Consider the following 17,046-nt stretch of genomic DNA (forward strand, 5'->3'; position numbering starts at 1 on the left):
GTAAGTGGCTTTCCCCTCTTACATATACAGTCATTTTTACTTGTGTTATCTAATATGGGACATTTATGATTTGAATGCGAATGCCATGATGCGTACGTAGCATAGCAATATGGGTTGCTTATCCTTTAACAGATTTTAGAATATTTTTCTTTGTTTTTGAGTCAGTAGGTTTGTGATTTTTAATAACTTTTTGTTCAACTTTCAGTTTTGTTTTAATTTTAACATCTGTCTCTTGCTGCTGCTATCACATGTAATTTTTTGGCTGCATTATAGAAAGAAAATTAAACAAAGAAAACACTTTACAGAATTGTGAGTTGTTAAAAGAAAAAGTTCACATTTAGATGATGATAGAGTCCCATACACTACATATAGTAGATATTTTTTAAAAAATGAAGAGGGAATTTAGGGCCAGAACATTAGAAATTTGCACAAAATTGGAAATTTGCAAAAAAAAAAAAAAAAAAATGTTGCAGAAGTCATGACATATATCCTATGTCCACTATCATTTTTAGTTTATTTAATGGTGTTTACACATACATGGCTCCACATGTTGTTGATTACCAAGTAGTCTATTATTAGTCCTACCTATCTCACCTGTTTACCTTTTTCCTTGTTTTGGGAAGAAATTATGTTTAATTTTTATTGTTGTTGTTATTTCAATAATTTTATGATTGTCATATTGTCAGTAATGATGATAGCGGTATCAATATGAATAGCATTAGAATAAAAACATTTTTCCGGAAAATTCAAAGAATGGGGAAATGCGGTGCAGTCATGTAGGGCGTACTAATGGACTATTTGGTGTCTGAGTACTTGCGGAGCCATCTGTGAGGGATAGTTCACATACGGTGAGAAGTGAATGTACCCGCAGCCGATGCGTTAAACACAGGTAACTGTTAATGATAGAAATAAACTCCTCTTATTTAGTTGTTTACAGTATATCTTAGTCCTTACAGCTAATCATAATTTGATAGAGTTTTCCTATATATATGTTAACCCCTTGTTTGCGTCTACTATGATGCCATGGCGGCGTAGCGCTAATGCTGCGGGTGGCAACCCTGCAGATGCGGCCCATATAGATATACCTGTTTGGCGGACTGTTCTGCCTCTGAAAAATCCCGCGTATGTTGGGTTAAATTGAGGCTAGTAGAAAATTATCTTGTAATGTATGTTTTATATATATATATACATATATATATATATATATATATATATATATATATATATATATATATATATATATATATATATATATATATATATAATGGTGATATATATATATATATATATATATATATATATATATATATATATATATATATATATATATATATATATATATATATATAAATACACAGTTTTTTAAATACTTTTTTTCCCTGTTGTTGACATTATGTAGGAAATATGATTTTGACTTCTTGTAGAAAATATTTAGGTGAATATCTAATAAGGCAGATACATGTACTGAGGTGGCATAACCCAGTGGTATAGTAATGGCTTTGCAGTCACAAGGTCTGGGCTCACAAATGATCACCCTTCTCAGTCAACTCAGCTGTAAGTGAGTACTGGCATGCTGACATCAGTATGCTGGGTCAAAGTTGGAGCAGAAAGGAATTAGCCAGCTACCCTACAGTATCGTACATGCATGTGCCCTCCATCCACTTGGATATGGGACCAGCAATTCATACTGTGGGGAGTCATAAAGGTGGCTGACATTGCATCTGCTATCTCCCCCCAAAGTAATGATCCAGATAAAAACACAGGCATAGAACATCAAATGAAGCCACAGAGAAATTGGTCTCTGTCTCTTCAGTATCATGCTAAAATTATTTCTTGCTGTATCTTTTTGAAAAACAGTTTTTTTATTTTTGTGTGTATATGTAATTCTGTATAATATCTGTGTGGTTGCATATTTGCATGTGTGTGTATATATTTATACATTACTTTTATATTATAGAGAGACAAGTGGAATAAAATTTGAACAGCTGTAGTGGGTAGAGAGACAGTTATAGATTACCTGTTCTTTATACATTTACATTTGGTGTACACATGGCACTGTTAGTGTATGGAAAGAATATGAAAAATGGATAGTGGCTTATGAACCATGGGACATCAGGATGTGAAAGTGAAGTACAGTGAAATAACAATAAAAGAAAAATTTAAAAATATTTAATGTAGATGAGGAATTGGAAGATCGCTTGGTTTGACGGGAAGAAAGTATTGACTTTTGACCTTTAGGAAAGTCAGAAGAATGAATGAGAGGCTGAAGTGTAAATGAATATTTAGATGGTAAGAAATAGCATTCAATGAGAACAGTTTAGGAATTAGATTAAGAATTACATTATAGATGAGAATGGATTTGCACAGAACAAATGACCTTGCATCTGTCATATCCAGTGCCTAAGAAACTAAAAAGATATTGGAATTAAAGAAAAGAAAAGTTCAGGGCTTTATCTGTGCACAAGTTTAAAAAAAAAATTGAGAACTGTAAAAAAGAAGTGGAAAAATTGGCTGTTAAAAATTCTTATACTGTCATCCACAGGGTGTACTGTAATGACCTAAGTGCTGTATAATGTATGCCCATAGGATGGGGAAAATAAGAAAAACATTATATTAATTGATAGTAAAAGGAAATCTTGCTTTGTTTGCCATGGGTATTGGACATATATATGATGATGACTGTATATTGTCTTTAAGGGGCTAAGGTGCTTATAAGGACATTTATTTATGGATAAGATTGCAGTGAAGTTTGTATGAGTGAACACCATTTTATGATTGCATGATTTTATTATTATTATTATTATTATTGTTATTATTATTATTATTATTATTATTATTAAGTAAGCTTGCTAAGAATGTCATTTTGAAGAACATTCCACTGTGCCAAGACTAACACTGTAAATGTTTCAGGTGGAAATGGAAGATTCCATGGAACCAGCAGCTACAGATAAAGAGAAAAAAGAAGATGTAGAAGATGAAGATGAGGACAAGGAAGCCTTCAAAAAGGTATGTCACTCAGGTGCTGCCCTCGAAAACCATAGAACTGGTAACCATCACAATGTTAGCAAACGATTAAATCCTCCTCAAGTTAAAAATATGGCCTATAACCAGAGCAATTCATCTGGGAGTGCCAAGAAGCCTGGCTCTGGACAAAGATCCTCTGGAGCAATAGAAAACAAGCAAAGTAATTTAAATAAGTGGGTTAATCAGCCTGTTCCCCAAAAGTCTGATAGTCTCAGCCAGCAAGGAGTTGGGAAAATAGGTCCATCACAAAATGAGAATAGTAAAAAGGATAAAAACCAAGTAAAACCTAACCAGGTTGATAAAAAGCAGGGTGTAGTAAATCCTGCACAAAGCGAAGCCAGTGCTAAAGACCAGGGGAAACAGGAGAGCACCTCAGTGAAAAAGGAGCCAGAAAGAAGTGGAAATGTGCTGCAGAAGACAGGAAAGGGTGGGGATAAGAGAAATTCTATCCAAGCAGGTAGTCAGCAGGTAGGAGGTCAGCGAGTTGCAGGTCAAATGGGAGCCATGAGCTGGGCCTTAGGGAACCAGTCTGTCAGCTGGGGTGGGCTGGCAAGAGGGTTTAGCTGGAGTGCAGCCAGGTTGAGTGGGGTCAGCTGGGGCATGATGGGGGGTGCTACTCCAAGAGGAGGAAGGGGAGGTGGGGTTAGCTGGGGCACAGCCGGAAGAGGTAGGTTGAGTTGAGCCAGCATTGTGTTGGTTTCAACAAGGGTATAGGTGCCAGTAACAAGCAAAGGGGAATTGTGAAAGTAAAAGTAGAAATGGAAAAATTAGTGATAGTTTGGCTAGATGTCTCAAGAGTTCTAATCTAGATTTTTTTTTTTACTCTTCCTTCTTTCTTCATCATCATCTCTTGACATTTTCATTTGCAGCAGTAAGAATAGGTTATGTTTATCAATATCCAGTAACAAGTTTGTTCAGGTGTGATACACTGGTGTTTGGATAAATGCTCCCTTACAGGTTTGCAAAGATGCAAAGGCTGACTTATTGGATATTATTCTATATAGCACTCAACTATAATTCTTATTACTGATGAATACTTAACTTAAGTCACTCTGTCATACTTACTGTTAAGACGAAGTGGAGTAAGAGCATCACACATATTTGTCCACAATACAGTATTATCACCATTATTTGCAAGTGATCTCATTGAAAAACTTTGCTCAAAGTTAAGGGATTGTCGGTTGAAAAGAGAAAATCGATGCTATGAAGGAAAGTCATAATTATAACTTTATATATATATATGCTCGAAAATGTATTCAAATGTCTGATTGGTATGTTTTATTTATCAGTAAGTATGACATGATGTTATGATTATAATTCTAAAGTTTTTTTTATACTGAATAAAGATAGAGAAATTGTGCCGGTATTCTGCATAAAAGTGTTTTATTGATCATTCTTGAATTAAATTATTGGAATTTGACAACAGATAGGTAATTTATGTAACATCTGATAAAGGAAATGAAGATGGAACTTGATCTCTCTGATTTGATTGTTCTTATTGTTCCCTGAGAGGGAACTTCAGTTCTATTTATTGTTTATGCTGTCCTTTGAATATAGTGAGTTACAGGTTTGTATTTTCCCCCTTTCTTAAATGCAGAAAACCAAGGAAACTAGTGAGTAGGGTGAAAAAAACATGAGTGAAAGCTATTGGAGGTATTGTGATTAAGAAGTAAAAAGGCTGAATGAAATTAGTGGAAAAGTGACTACAGATAAGCAGGGTCCTTCATATTCTTTCTGTGCTTTGACGATGTCAGTAATACAATCGGGAAACTACTGACTGTACTTTGAAAGTTTGTGATGGTTATGTGGTATCATTTTTTCTGGGAAATAAGCAGGATTCAGTCCACAAAAGTATTTTGGATATTAGTACTGATTTTCTGTATTTATGTATTTATTTATTATCAAAATGATAATATTATTATTATTATTATTATTTTAATAATGTAATAATTCAGTTTTTGTTTTACCAAAGAAAATTTGCTTCTTTGTTGATATACTAAGTATCTCTAGTAACATGTGATTTTTTTTTTTTTTTTTCTTTTGAACGAGAGAGAGACGAAGGTGGAGTAGGATGAAAGATAATTGTAGATGCTTTAGGTTGTTTACGTGTCTGTGTATACTTATGTAAGCCTGTACAGTATTTCTGTGTGTTTGTATGTTACACTCACACTGCCTGACTATTTACTTGGGCCTGAAAACCAATATTTCTTGCTGTTTTCAGAACCAAAGCCTACTTTGGTTCTGAAATAAACTATAAAAAGTTGAGAACAAAGTCGTATTTAACATCTGTAATATAATTTACTTCCATAGCAAGGTACATTTATCATTTATTAATCCACTTAAAATTATTGGCGTGTGGAATATAGGTATCCAGTTAAAAGTAAATTAGGTAATGTAGGAAAGGGGAAATGAACACAGCAGCTTTTGTGAAGAAAGAATCCTAAAAGACAGTGGCTGAGCAGCAAAGTCTTATGAAGGTTATAAGACCTAAAAGTAACTTTTTTTCTGGTATTTCCAGTCTTTTGGAACAAGTAAATGGTTAGTGTGTTTGTGAGAGAGTGCGCATGTGAGAGAGTGTGTATGTGTGTGAGTGTGTATGTGTATGTGTGTGAGTGTGTATGTGTATGTGTGTGAGTGTGTATGTGTGTGAGTGTGTATGTGTGTGAGTGTGTGTGTGTGTGTGTGTGTGTGTTCATGTGCATGCGTGCGTGTGTGTGTTCATGTGCATGCGTGCGTGTGTGTGCGTGCATGTGTGTGCGTGCAGGTATATGTTCACGTACACAGACACACAAATATCCACTTACATATGTGCATATCTATATACTTGTACATACACATTTGCACACATGCACACATACTTGTAAGTCCAGCAGGAGATATTCATGTTTGCAAAATAGGGAAGGCATTACCTTGCCTTTGCATATGTGATAAACAAGGCACGCTACAGATTTCAGGAAAAGTAGATTTTATGTGTTGACAGATTCATTTCCTGTACAGTTTGAAAGAAAATACTGTGTACAGTTTGATGAACTGCAGAAGGTAGTACAATTTAATAGTGTTTATTCATAGTATACAAATAAACAGGGAAGCTCCATCTTTTGTAAACTTCTTTATTACATTTGTGCTTTTAGCCATTTTTATATTTTTATTTTTTATTATTATTATTTTTTTTTTCTATCTTATTCTTTGTCAGTGTTTTAAGTGAAGGATTTTTTTGTTTGCTTGTTTGTATAATAAAAGGAGTATGATTGTGGAGATCTTTGTAATCTGACGAGAGCTAGAAATGCAAATACAAAATATTTGAGTCTGAACATTTGCTTGAAGGTCTGAACACCAATCCTTGTTTTAATTTGATTGTCAGAAAATTAGGAATATACGTGTACATAGAGGCACTCAGTAGCTGTATTAATTGCTAGAGTGCTTCCTTCTTTTACATGTACAGCCATGGATTATAGATAGTTGGTATGCTGTAATATGATTTTCTTTTTTCTTTTTTTCTTTTTCTGTGATTTCATCTTTATTTGATTCTTATTCTCTTTTCTCTTCTCTCCTATCCTCTCCTCTCATCTCTATTCACTCTTCCTTTTCCATGTTCCTTCATTCATACATATGTATATATATATTTTTGTAAACAGTGTTGAGGAAGCGGTATTGTTTTGAGTGATGTATATATTTTTCTTCTTCTTCTTTTCATAGGTTGATTTCATAGTTTCTTTTATTAATCTATGTTAACAGCAGATTTAGAGTAAGGAAAACAATATTGTGATGTCATGTTTTATAGTGTATTGTGGGACAAGACCATCTTTTTTTAAAAATAAATTATGCATTGAAGAAAAAGAAACAGGAACTGCTTATTTTAGCCCTGAATCTTTGTGTTATATTGATTTTTCTGCATACTTGAATTCATTCTATTTTGTTCTATCTATAGTGCAAACCATTATTCCCTTACAAGGATTTCTGCAATGAAATAGGAAAATTACATGCCCCAAAATATTGGAGAATGTAAATCTGGTGTGGATACGTACCCAAATGTCGTGAAAAAATTATTTGTGTGAATCGGAGAAAATAAAACATTTTTACAAGTTACATGTTTCATCCTTGCTTACTAAAGATCAGGTGCGGCAAAAAGAAAGAAGAGACACTCGCACTCTGACTTAACTGGCTCCAAGGTCGATACATGAAATTGGCATCTAATAGTAAATGATTATGATTGTGGCATTTCCACACACACTTGGATGCATACCCAAGTTTGTTTTTTTCATCTTTTTCTTCCAGCTGAAACCGTGAATATTATTCTTCTAATTATTTGTAAAGCCATGACTGTCAGATTGCTTGAAGTGACTCTGAACGTAAATTATCAAGTAAAGTGAAAGAATTGATGGTATAATGGAAGTTTCCATTAATTCTGGTTCATTCTCGACATCAAGCCTCTTGCCATTAATTAGATTGAACTGTTATGCATATACAGATTAAGCTGTACCAATTTCGTTGCAGCCACACTTTAGTTTCCATTGTAATTCCTTTTGCACACTGGGTATACATGAAGAAAATGGTATATTTAACTAAATGTTAATGTTACCATGTCCAAGATGTATTTTGTAAGATATAAAGGTGGGAGAGTGAGTGAGTGAGTGAGTGAGTGAGTGAGTGAGTGAGTGAGTGAGTGAGTGAGTGAGTGAGTGAGTGAGTGAGTGAGTGAGTGAGAGAGAGAGAGAGAGAGAGAGAGAGAGAGAGAGAGAGAGAGTGTATGCATGTGCTGTATGACTATATATTTATATATGTTTATACATTCAAAATTTTCTTGAGCCTGCATAGTATTGATATACAACACATACAATGTTACTTTGATAAAGATTTTTTAATGGAACTTCAGATTTTGTTTTGTGTTCTATTTTTATTGATTTATTAATGAATAACTACATTTCTAGTTTATTCTGTTATTATTATTATTATTATTATTATTATTATAATTATCATCATTATCATTATAATTAGTAGAAGTAACAGTACTATCATCATCATCATTCTTATTACTATCAGTTTTTTGGTTGTAATTATTCATGTTAACAGGAAATCTGGCATCATTTCAATTAATTTAGAAAGAAGAAAATTCATGCCCTAGATTTGCTTTAACAATTTAAGAATTAGTATCATAAAAAAGACAATGATAGAAAAGGTAAGGTCAAAAACTGTAGTTCACTCTGTGCCACTGATCTTTCAGATAATCTTTGTGTGTGTTGTGTCTTTCTGTTTGTGTGTGTGTGTGTCTTTCTGTCTGTCTGATTGTATGTCTGTCTCTGTTTGTCTGTCAGTTTCATGCACACATTCAAGAGTGTCTGAGTGCTTAAAGTACCATGTGATCAAAATGGTTTACATACTTTTCGGTAACATTATGGTACCACAAAGTTCACTGAAATAAGTTCAGTGAACCTTTGCTCAAGCATAGACACTGCCTACAATTTTATATAATGCATCTTAGTCACTTGTACTACATATTTTGTTGCAAATTAAGATTATAAGATTGGATTTAAAGTTTAAACAGAATATGGAAAATATGTTGAATGAAAGGTTATGGGAAGCAATTTTTGCAGATAATTCTACCATATATAAATAGATCATTTAGGTGAGATAATCAAGTAGGTTTTTCTCTTTCACTTTTACTTTTTTTTATCCTTTCTTTCTTTCTCCATTATTTGTTCTCTATGTTGAAGTGCATTACCATTGAAAAAGTTTTTACTCTTTATGATATCTTTACCCTTTATTTCTCCTCAAATGCTCTAATAGCTATCCTTTACTGGCAGAGTAATGAAAGTACCTTGCCATTTAGAAGCACAACAAACTTTTTTTTATGTTTTATCACATTTACACCAAAAAAAAAGAAAAAGAAAAATTATCAGACACCATTAAATAATATAAACAGCTCTGGTAATTTAGTAGTTTATCATTATCTGTCTTGGCTTTCTTTTTGATATTGATATAAAACTGATTTTAACTTCATTGTGAGTGCATTAGAATTTGATATGAGAATATATTGTATGCTTTCATTTCATGGGTAAAGTGAGTGAATAAAGGAAAGTCAGATAATGTTACATATATATATCTTCAAAGTTAGATAAGTGAAATTACTTTATGGCTTGATTAGAAAGAATGAATGTTGTCAGCTTTGAGCACATGTTCTTACAAGTTTTAAACAAGTTTCAGGATTATTAACTTGCTTTACCTTTGCCATATCTTTGGCCTCAGCACTCACCTTTCCCGTTCTTTGACATGCAAATAACACTCCTTTTTATTCCTTTTAATGTCAGGAGATGAATTCCTATATACTGTAAAAATCAATTATTTGTTATGTAAGATAACATCAACCGAATGTACAAGCAAGGGATTTTTTATGTATAGTACTAATATCAGAGTGGTGGTTTTGACATAAAGTCAAATGCCTTGTCTCATTTTAATGTCTGGGTTTCAGAGAGATCACGCATGTGATAGAAGTCAGTAACAGTGAACTCTGCTTTTACCTGTGTGTGTGTTTTTTTTTGGCTATCAGTTTTATCCAATGAATTGATAAGTCCATTGTTCCTCTCTTTTTGTACTTTATTCTTATATCTGTTAAACTGATGCTTTTTTGTTTTTATTTACCAGGAAGTTATTTTGAAAATTGCACATTTACAGAGCTAGTAGAAAAGGGTACTCATTTCCAGTTGAGAAGTATTACAGAAAAAATGACCTTTATATTTTATTTTGAGTAAATAGTAAGTGATATAGTAGCATCATAACACAAACTACTTTTACTGAATGTTGCTCTATGGGGACTTTTCTAAAAACTAAAAAAAGAAAAGAAAAAAAAAATATCTGTCTAACTCGTGTATCGAAAGGATTTTGTTTTGTGTGTAAGGGATGTTCAGTGTTTTTCGTGTTAAGCAGAGGAAGTGGTGTACATGTCTTTCAAACAGTTTTACCCTTTAAGTTCTTGGTCTTTCTGTTGGACCAATTTAGTTGATTTCATTCTTGTATGTATTTTGTAGACTGTATACACACTTACAAGACTGTATGGTCATCAGTACAAACAACTCCCAACATTAAAAAAAAAACATGTAAAAAAAAAAAAGGAAAATATAACTTACTTTGTCTTAACTGTCCAAAGTGGGTATATATATATATATGTACAGTCCGTATCCTAGTGATAGCAGTATAAAGTATTGTCTGAAAGATAATTACCCAGGTTTGTGAGTTTACTGTGAATAGAGATTAAACCTAGATTTTTGTTTTGAGGAATAGCGCTCTGGTGTAGAATGTCTTTATTTTGCAAGTTATTCCTTAAGAAGACCTTTTTCTTCAATGCAGTTTGTATCTATTAGCAGAACTATAGATTTTTCATCCAAAAAAAAAAACAAAGTTCACAGTGTAAGTTGATGTGAACCAAATTGTAGATTGTATATTCTTAGTCATGGCTTTGAGAGTGTGAAACAATTACTCTACATTTCCCACTGGTAAGAGGAAGAAAAAGGCAGTTTATATTAAAATGCAATGGTGAAAATTATAGAATCAATCAGCATATACCCAAGAGGTTAAAAGTCAACAATTGGGAAATTTAGACTATTGTTTCACAATTAGTATTTAGGTATTTAAAGCAAAATTATGAGTAAAAAAGATAAAATTTCAGTCAAGTTTTTAAAAAGATATAATGAATGTGCAAAGTCTGAATGTAGATTTAAATACTGTTGAAATATGTTGATTTCTTTTTCTCATACACTTAACAAATAAAAGTGTTGATGACTGGTATTTCTTTTCTAACCTTCATTAGTGATTTTCACAATGTTGTATTGTACAATAGGAATTTCATTGTTCAAATTTAAGGTTTTTAGATGGTATGATTTGGATCTCAAGTTGATGATTCTTATTGCTTTCATCATTAAATGGAATCATTTATGGGTGATATTTATACCATGTATATCAGTGTATAATTTATACTGAATGTTGGTAAATCTTGGGGTTACAAGGTGAAGGGTAATCACAGTTTTTAGGCTATGACAGTTTAATGTCTTATGTATCATTATATGACTCATGTTACACCATGTGACTTACCATACTAAAAGCACGTTATGCTCTGAAATGACACAAGTAATGGAGGCAGCTGATGTTCAACCCACATACTGTCATGTGCAAAGCCCAGTGCAGTGTTTTTGGCTCAGTATCCCTCATGTATTCATTGCTCCTTCAGTGTTCATTACCATGAATGTGTATATCATGTGCTTATGAATCATGTGATTTGACATATATCCGCAGGTTTATAATGATTTTATTCGGAGCAAATGGGATACCATGGAAACCCAAGAAGAGAAACTCGGTAAGTTTATAGTCTGTTTCGTAATGTAATTTATTATATTTATCAATGCTATTATTTTTACTATCATCATTTCTTTTACAACCAGTGGACCCATTTTGCAGCAAATTGACCGCTCTGTTTTTAGTAGGATAAAAGTGACCTAGTTTTGTCCTGGATTGAAGGAAATTAAGATATTTCTTGTGTGTTTGTTAGAAAAGAAATAAGTGTGTGCTTCTTCAGTACATTTACTGATTGATATGTAAGTTATGCCAAGTTATGATGAAAAGGACTTAGATTGAATGAGGGAAATGGCATGATTAGCTAATATCTAATGATACTTAGTAACCTTCTGAGATGAGTAAGATTAGATTGGCTTCCTTATTACATAATTTGTACATCAGTCTGGACCCTACATGCACCCCCAAAAAGGCCATAAATTGTATATGGGCTTAATTTTCCTTTTGTAAGAAGTGCAGTTCCTGTAGAAATTGTTAACCCATTGACACCTGAGGTGGATGTCTACTGTGGTTTTGTTTTATTAATTTTGCTTACTCGGAAATGGTTTTTGAAGTGCTTAGTTGCCAATGACACAGTGACTAAGTCTACGTGACCCTACTTGTGTAGGCCATTCTTAACATTTTAGGAAGAAAAGTTTTCTTTTGCTCTTTTGCTGTTATTATTGTTATTAGCTTTATGATAGTAATGATAATAACATTAGAAATGATAACAGTAATAGAACTAAAGATATTTTTTTCCAAACTTCAGGGAATGCAGTAGAGATGAGATCAAGTAGACCCAGTAAATGACTTCTTGGTTACCTAGTATTTATGAGACCATCTGTGTGTAAACAAACGACTAAAACAAAGCCACAGTATTTAACACATGTACCTGGTACCATTGGTTTAAGAATCTATTACACAGAAAATATTTTATCCACTTTTTCTTTTAATTCTTTTTTGGAATATGACCACTTAAAGTAGCATAAGGACACTGCAGTCCTGAAGGAGTCTTCACCTTTCAGTTTTTTATTTTATTTATTTATTCATATGCATACTTAGTTTGTTTGTTTATTTTTTCTTACTCTTAAGTAAAAATTCAGTTTTATAAAAGGTACTAACTCTTCTTCTCTCTCCGAAATCTACAGACAAGCTTGATGGTGTGAGGTCTGCTAAAAAGCGCATGGGGACTGGACAACCCAAGTCTATTGAAGATTGGCTCCAACTCTCTGAAGACTATGATTCAAAGGTAGCACAACCTGGAAAGAAACGGGTATGTAAAAATGAGTATTGGATCTTCTTAGACTTAGTGATTTCATACCTTTGTTTCCTCTCACTCCTCGTAGGAAACGGTGGGACTGTTTACCGTTTCTATTTCTTTTCATTTCTTTTTTCTCTCTTAGGGGAGGGGGGGGGGACTGCTTACTTTTCCTTTTTTTTCTCTCTTTTTTCTTTTTTTTTCTCTCTCTTTTTTTCTTACATGCCCAATCAGATAAAGGCATTTATAGATAGCTGTGGGAATAAGAAGCTTGTATTTGAATATTAGGTCCCACCCAAAATAGTAATTGCCATGTAACAGAGGCATAAGCCACCCCCTTTACTAATACTATTTCCATGGTATGAAGCTAAGGTTCATGAGCATTTCATGAAGCCATCTTTTTATTATGTTGTCTGTAAGACTGAATCATATATTATATTCAGATTGATATACCTCTGTCTCAATAAAGAATCTTACAGTAAGGCAAAGCATAAAAATTCAAGTGTTAATATTGGTAACATCACCAGAGTATTAGGGCGAGTGGCTGCTGTGCATTTAGCAACCTCCAGTGTATCTCTTGGTGACATTGAAAACTCTTCACCCATGAATATTTGTGACCCAACAGGGATCAGCTTAGGATCATGCAATTTATATTTTTATATATTCACAGGTGCTAGGATTGCTGGATTGCTTTCATATATGCACTGCCCACTATGTTCTTTTTTCCTTCTTTCTTTTACATAGATGTCACCAAGGAGTTAACTATGAGGCCGACCTGACCTCACTTTTTATTCCATTATTGGAATTCTGAAGAAAAAGGTTTTTATTTCTAATACTGGCATTTTCATTGTTGACATTTTATATTTTGTTAATAAACAAGACTGACTAAGTAAAATTATAGGAGACACTGGAAGTATACATGCCCTATCAGCATCAACTGGATAATATCAGTAGTAATATTAACCCTTTCCCGACGGACAGTATTCATAGTGGCCCGGGCCCCATTGCCAGGGGCTTATATCGTCATCCTAGCATGAGCGACCGCTCATGCCAAATACCAGCATCCCTTGCCATTTCTTCGTAATACTATGAGCATATGTTGTATTTTCAGTTATCATTATTTTCTAAAGTCTCTATTTGCCATAAATCCTGATAAATCAAGAGTGAAGGATATTTTTGTTGTTAGACTCCATAGTTGATCATTATTCGCTCTATAGTCTGAATAAAATAAGCAGTGTGTGGTATCATGGAGTTGAAATTGAAGCTTTTTTTATTTTTTTTTAACGAGAAAGTGTTAAAAACAACTTAATCATATTTTCAGTGGCAGAAAAATAATATTTTGCCATGATTGTAACAAAAAAAACTCATGGCATGTCCATACATACACCATGGCATGTACGTACGTACGTACTTCAGGGATGAGGTAAATAGTTAAGATCAAATAGGCTTAGTAATTGACTCCTTGGTGACTAAGAGCTGCATTAAAAGTTAAATACAGTATTGCTCTCTTTTCTCTCTTCTGTCCTTATATCTTCCCTTCCTTCCGTTCTTCCTTTTCTCCCTTCCTCCCTTCTTCCCTTCTATACCTCCTCCTTCATTACACCCCTTCCTCATTCTCTTCTTCCCTCAAATGAAATAGGAGGGAAGAAGGTCCCTGCTAGGAATATTCTGATACGAATGTGTATCATCATGTATCTCTACAAGTTCTTCTGTGATATCTATTTCATATCATTGTTATAGGGGATAATATCAAGGAATCTCTGTTCAGTTTATTGCCTCAGTTACTGTTATTGTAGGAAGAGGTATACATCAGTGCCTTAAATGATCAAAGATATGTTGTAATACTCTCTCTCCTTTTCTTTTCTGTTGAAAGTAATTGTGTTTAGAAGTTAGATGATATAATACTCAGTTGGAAAAGTAGAAATAAGTGTCACACACATTTAACTACAAAATCAGCCATTCTCAAAAGTATAATTCATCATATACATTGTGAGAGGACATAAAGTTCATATGCTGTATAAATATATGACCTACATAACCTTTTGTTTTGTCCCTCAGAGACCATTCACATGGACCATAAAACTTTATTTTAATTTTTCAGCTGATCATATTCAATTTCAACACCACATTAATGAGACAGAGAAGCACAAGAACCAATAGTATTCGAAAAAAAAAAAAAAAAATCCTTCAACCATCAGAGCATTTCCATATATCACACAACAATCTCCTAATTCCATTTGTAAATCAACAGGTACGCTGGGCTGATGTAGAGGAGAGAAAGAAGCAAACAGCAGCTCGGGAACGCGGCTTTGTCCTGGGCCAGACAGACTGGAGTCGAATGACTGACTTGTCCTTTGGCAACAATGCTCTTGTTCAGATCCGTTACATTGAAGGACGTGAGAACAAGTGAGGACTTTATATGTCTCGCTCTACCTTCATGTGTGACACTTGCAAAGACATTTTGTTTTGGATTCCCCAAGACACCGGAGCATTTCTTGAAAGGTGTTTCTTGTTATTAATGATTTCTGCAACCTTGTTTTAGAGGAGTATGTCTCATTAGTGTGATAATATTTCTTTCTGTATGTTTTTTATTGTTTTATTGTTTCACATTTTTCTTTTAGTTTGTTAATATTAGTACGTGAATTAGTCTATTTTTTATTAATTTGAATGGTATGTCATGAAGTTTGTATTGAATTGGTTGTACAAGTATCCTATACTGAAGGGATAAATATCAGTTAGTGTTAGCTGGAAGCACATTAAAAGTAATAACCGTGATTCAAAAAGGACAGTACATTGCCGTAGAAATAGATTCAGGTAAAAATCTGAAGTTCATCTTTCATATGGTGCTCCAAGATGTTGGATTGGGACTGGAATTTTCGTGATTTTTCTGCTTTCTCTTTTATACACAATTTGATCAGAAAAGTAAGTAAGAAGCAAGTAAAAGGTGATTTTTCTCTTCTTCCTCTCCAGAGCATTTGTGTAAATTATATTTTTCATACAGATCTATATGAAACTTTTCGTCATCGGAACATTTATGTGACTTCTGTCATTGTATTTATTGATTACGTGAATTAAGAAATTTCCAACTGGGTTTCCCGATTTGTGGAGGTTGATAATAAGGCAGTGCATCTACTATTTAAATTCATTAATCCCTTTTTTTTTCTTTCTTTTTGTTATTATTATTATTATTATTATTATTATATTTATTTTTATTTTTGTAGTGTGATTTCTCCCCCCCCCCCTTTTTTCACAAGTTGCTGAAACTAGATTGCTGCAATTATTTCATGTTTTAAAACCTAACAACATGCTCATTTTAGTTTTTATTTAAATTACCTGCTGATACAATTATAATGGGAACTCAGGTTTCCATGGGATATTTTTTATTGATATTTTTTTACATTTACATTGTCTGTGTCATGTTCATTTTATTATAAAGTAGATTAACAATGTCTATCAAGTAGGCTGACAGACTCTTGTAATCTTAGTGACTGAAGGTCTCCTGTAAAAATGAAGTTGCTGACAAAAAAAAGAAACTAAGATTTAAAAAAAAAAAAAAAAAAAGCAAACAAGATTTTTTTTTAATATTAATTACATGTTTGATGGGAAAAGTATCTGTGTTATCCATTAATCTCTCAGCATGTGGAGAGAGAGAGAGACTTTTGATATTGTGTGTATCTATGTGTGCATGTGGAAGCACATGCTATCTCCTCACATGCAAGTCGGGTTAGCTGTACAATTCTATGTAATGATTTTTTGCTCATTAGTTAAGTTTCCAATGAATACCTTTGTACATAGTGCATAAACAGTTGAGAAAGTATTGAAACTGAGAGAGGGAATATTGTAACCAGTAGAAATACCTAGGTCTTCTAAGGTAAGTGTGGAAATAAAATGTATCTGTTTCTCCAGTTTCACTGATAAGTGGAGACCCCATGTATGTATATATATATATATATATATATATATATATATATATATATATATATATATATATATATATATATATATATATATATAATATATATATATATATATATATATATATATATATATATATATATATATATATATATATATATATATCTATCTATCTATTTATATATATATATATATATATATATATATATATATATATATATATATATATATATATATATATATATATATATATATAATATTATTATGTATATACATACACATACATATGCATATACATATACATACACATATATATACATATACATACATACATACATACATACATACATAATTACAGACAGACATTTACATAATGTATGTATCTATATATATATATATATGTGTGTGTGTGTGTGTGTGTTATTTATATTACCTATGTTATATATCAATAGTGTATGTGACTGTGTGTGTGTAAATCAGCAGTGCTTTGATCTTTTGAAAATAAGTGACGTTCCTCTTGGCAGAATTGT

General features: G+C 32.7%; 1 protein-coding gene across 5 annotated transcripts in view; it reads left to right on the plus strand.

Moving 5' to 3' along the window:
• The window catches only part of LOC119598228, a 40,562-nt gene extending 24,400 nt beyond the window's left edge, over positions 1 to 16,162 (plus strand). For 4 of the 5 annotated variants that reach the window (XM_037947867.1, XM_037947870.1, XM_037947869.1 and 1 more), the window contains one exon: positions 2,911 to 5,689. In XM_037947867.1, coding sequence (XP_037803795.1) covers positions 2,911 to 3,705 — 795 coding nt within the window. In that variant the 3' untranslated portion in view covers positions 3,706 to 5,689. Of the gene's footprint in view, positions 1 to 2,910; positions 5,690 to 11,307; positions 11,369 to 12,491; positions 12,617 to 14,852 lie in introns of those variants that run through there. The other variant, XM_037947871.1, reaches the window with a different exon arrangement.
• Positions 16,163 to 17,046: the final 884 nt, after the last annotated feature.

Source organism: Penaeus monodon, chromosome 41, assembly GCF_015228065.2.
Source record: "Penaeus monodon isolate SGIC_2016 chromosome 41, NSTDA_Pmon_1, whole genome shotgun sequence".
NCBI lineage: Eukaryota > Metazoa > Arthropoda > Malacostraca > Decapoda > Penaeidae > Penaeus > Penaeus monodon.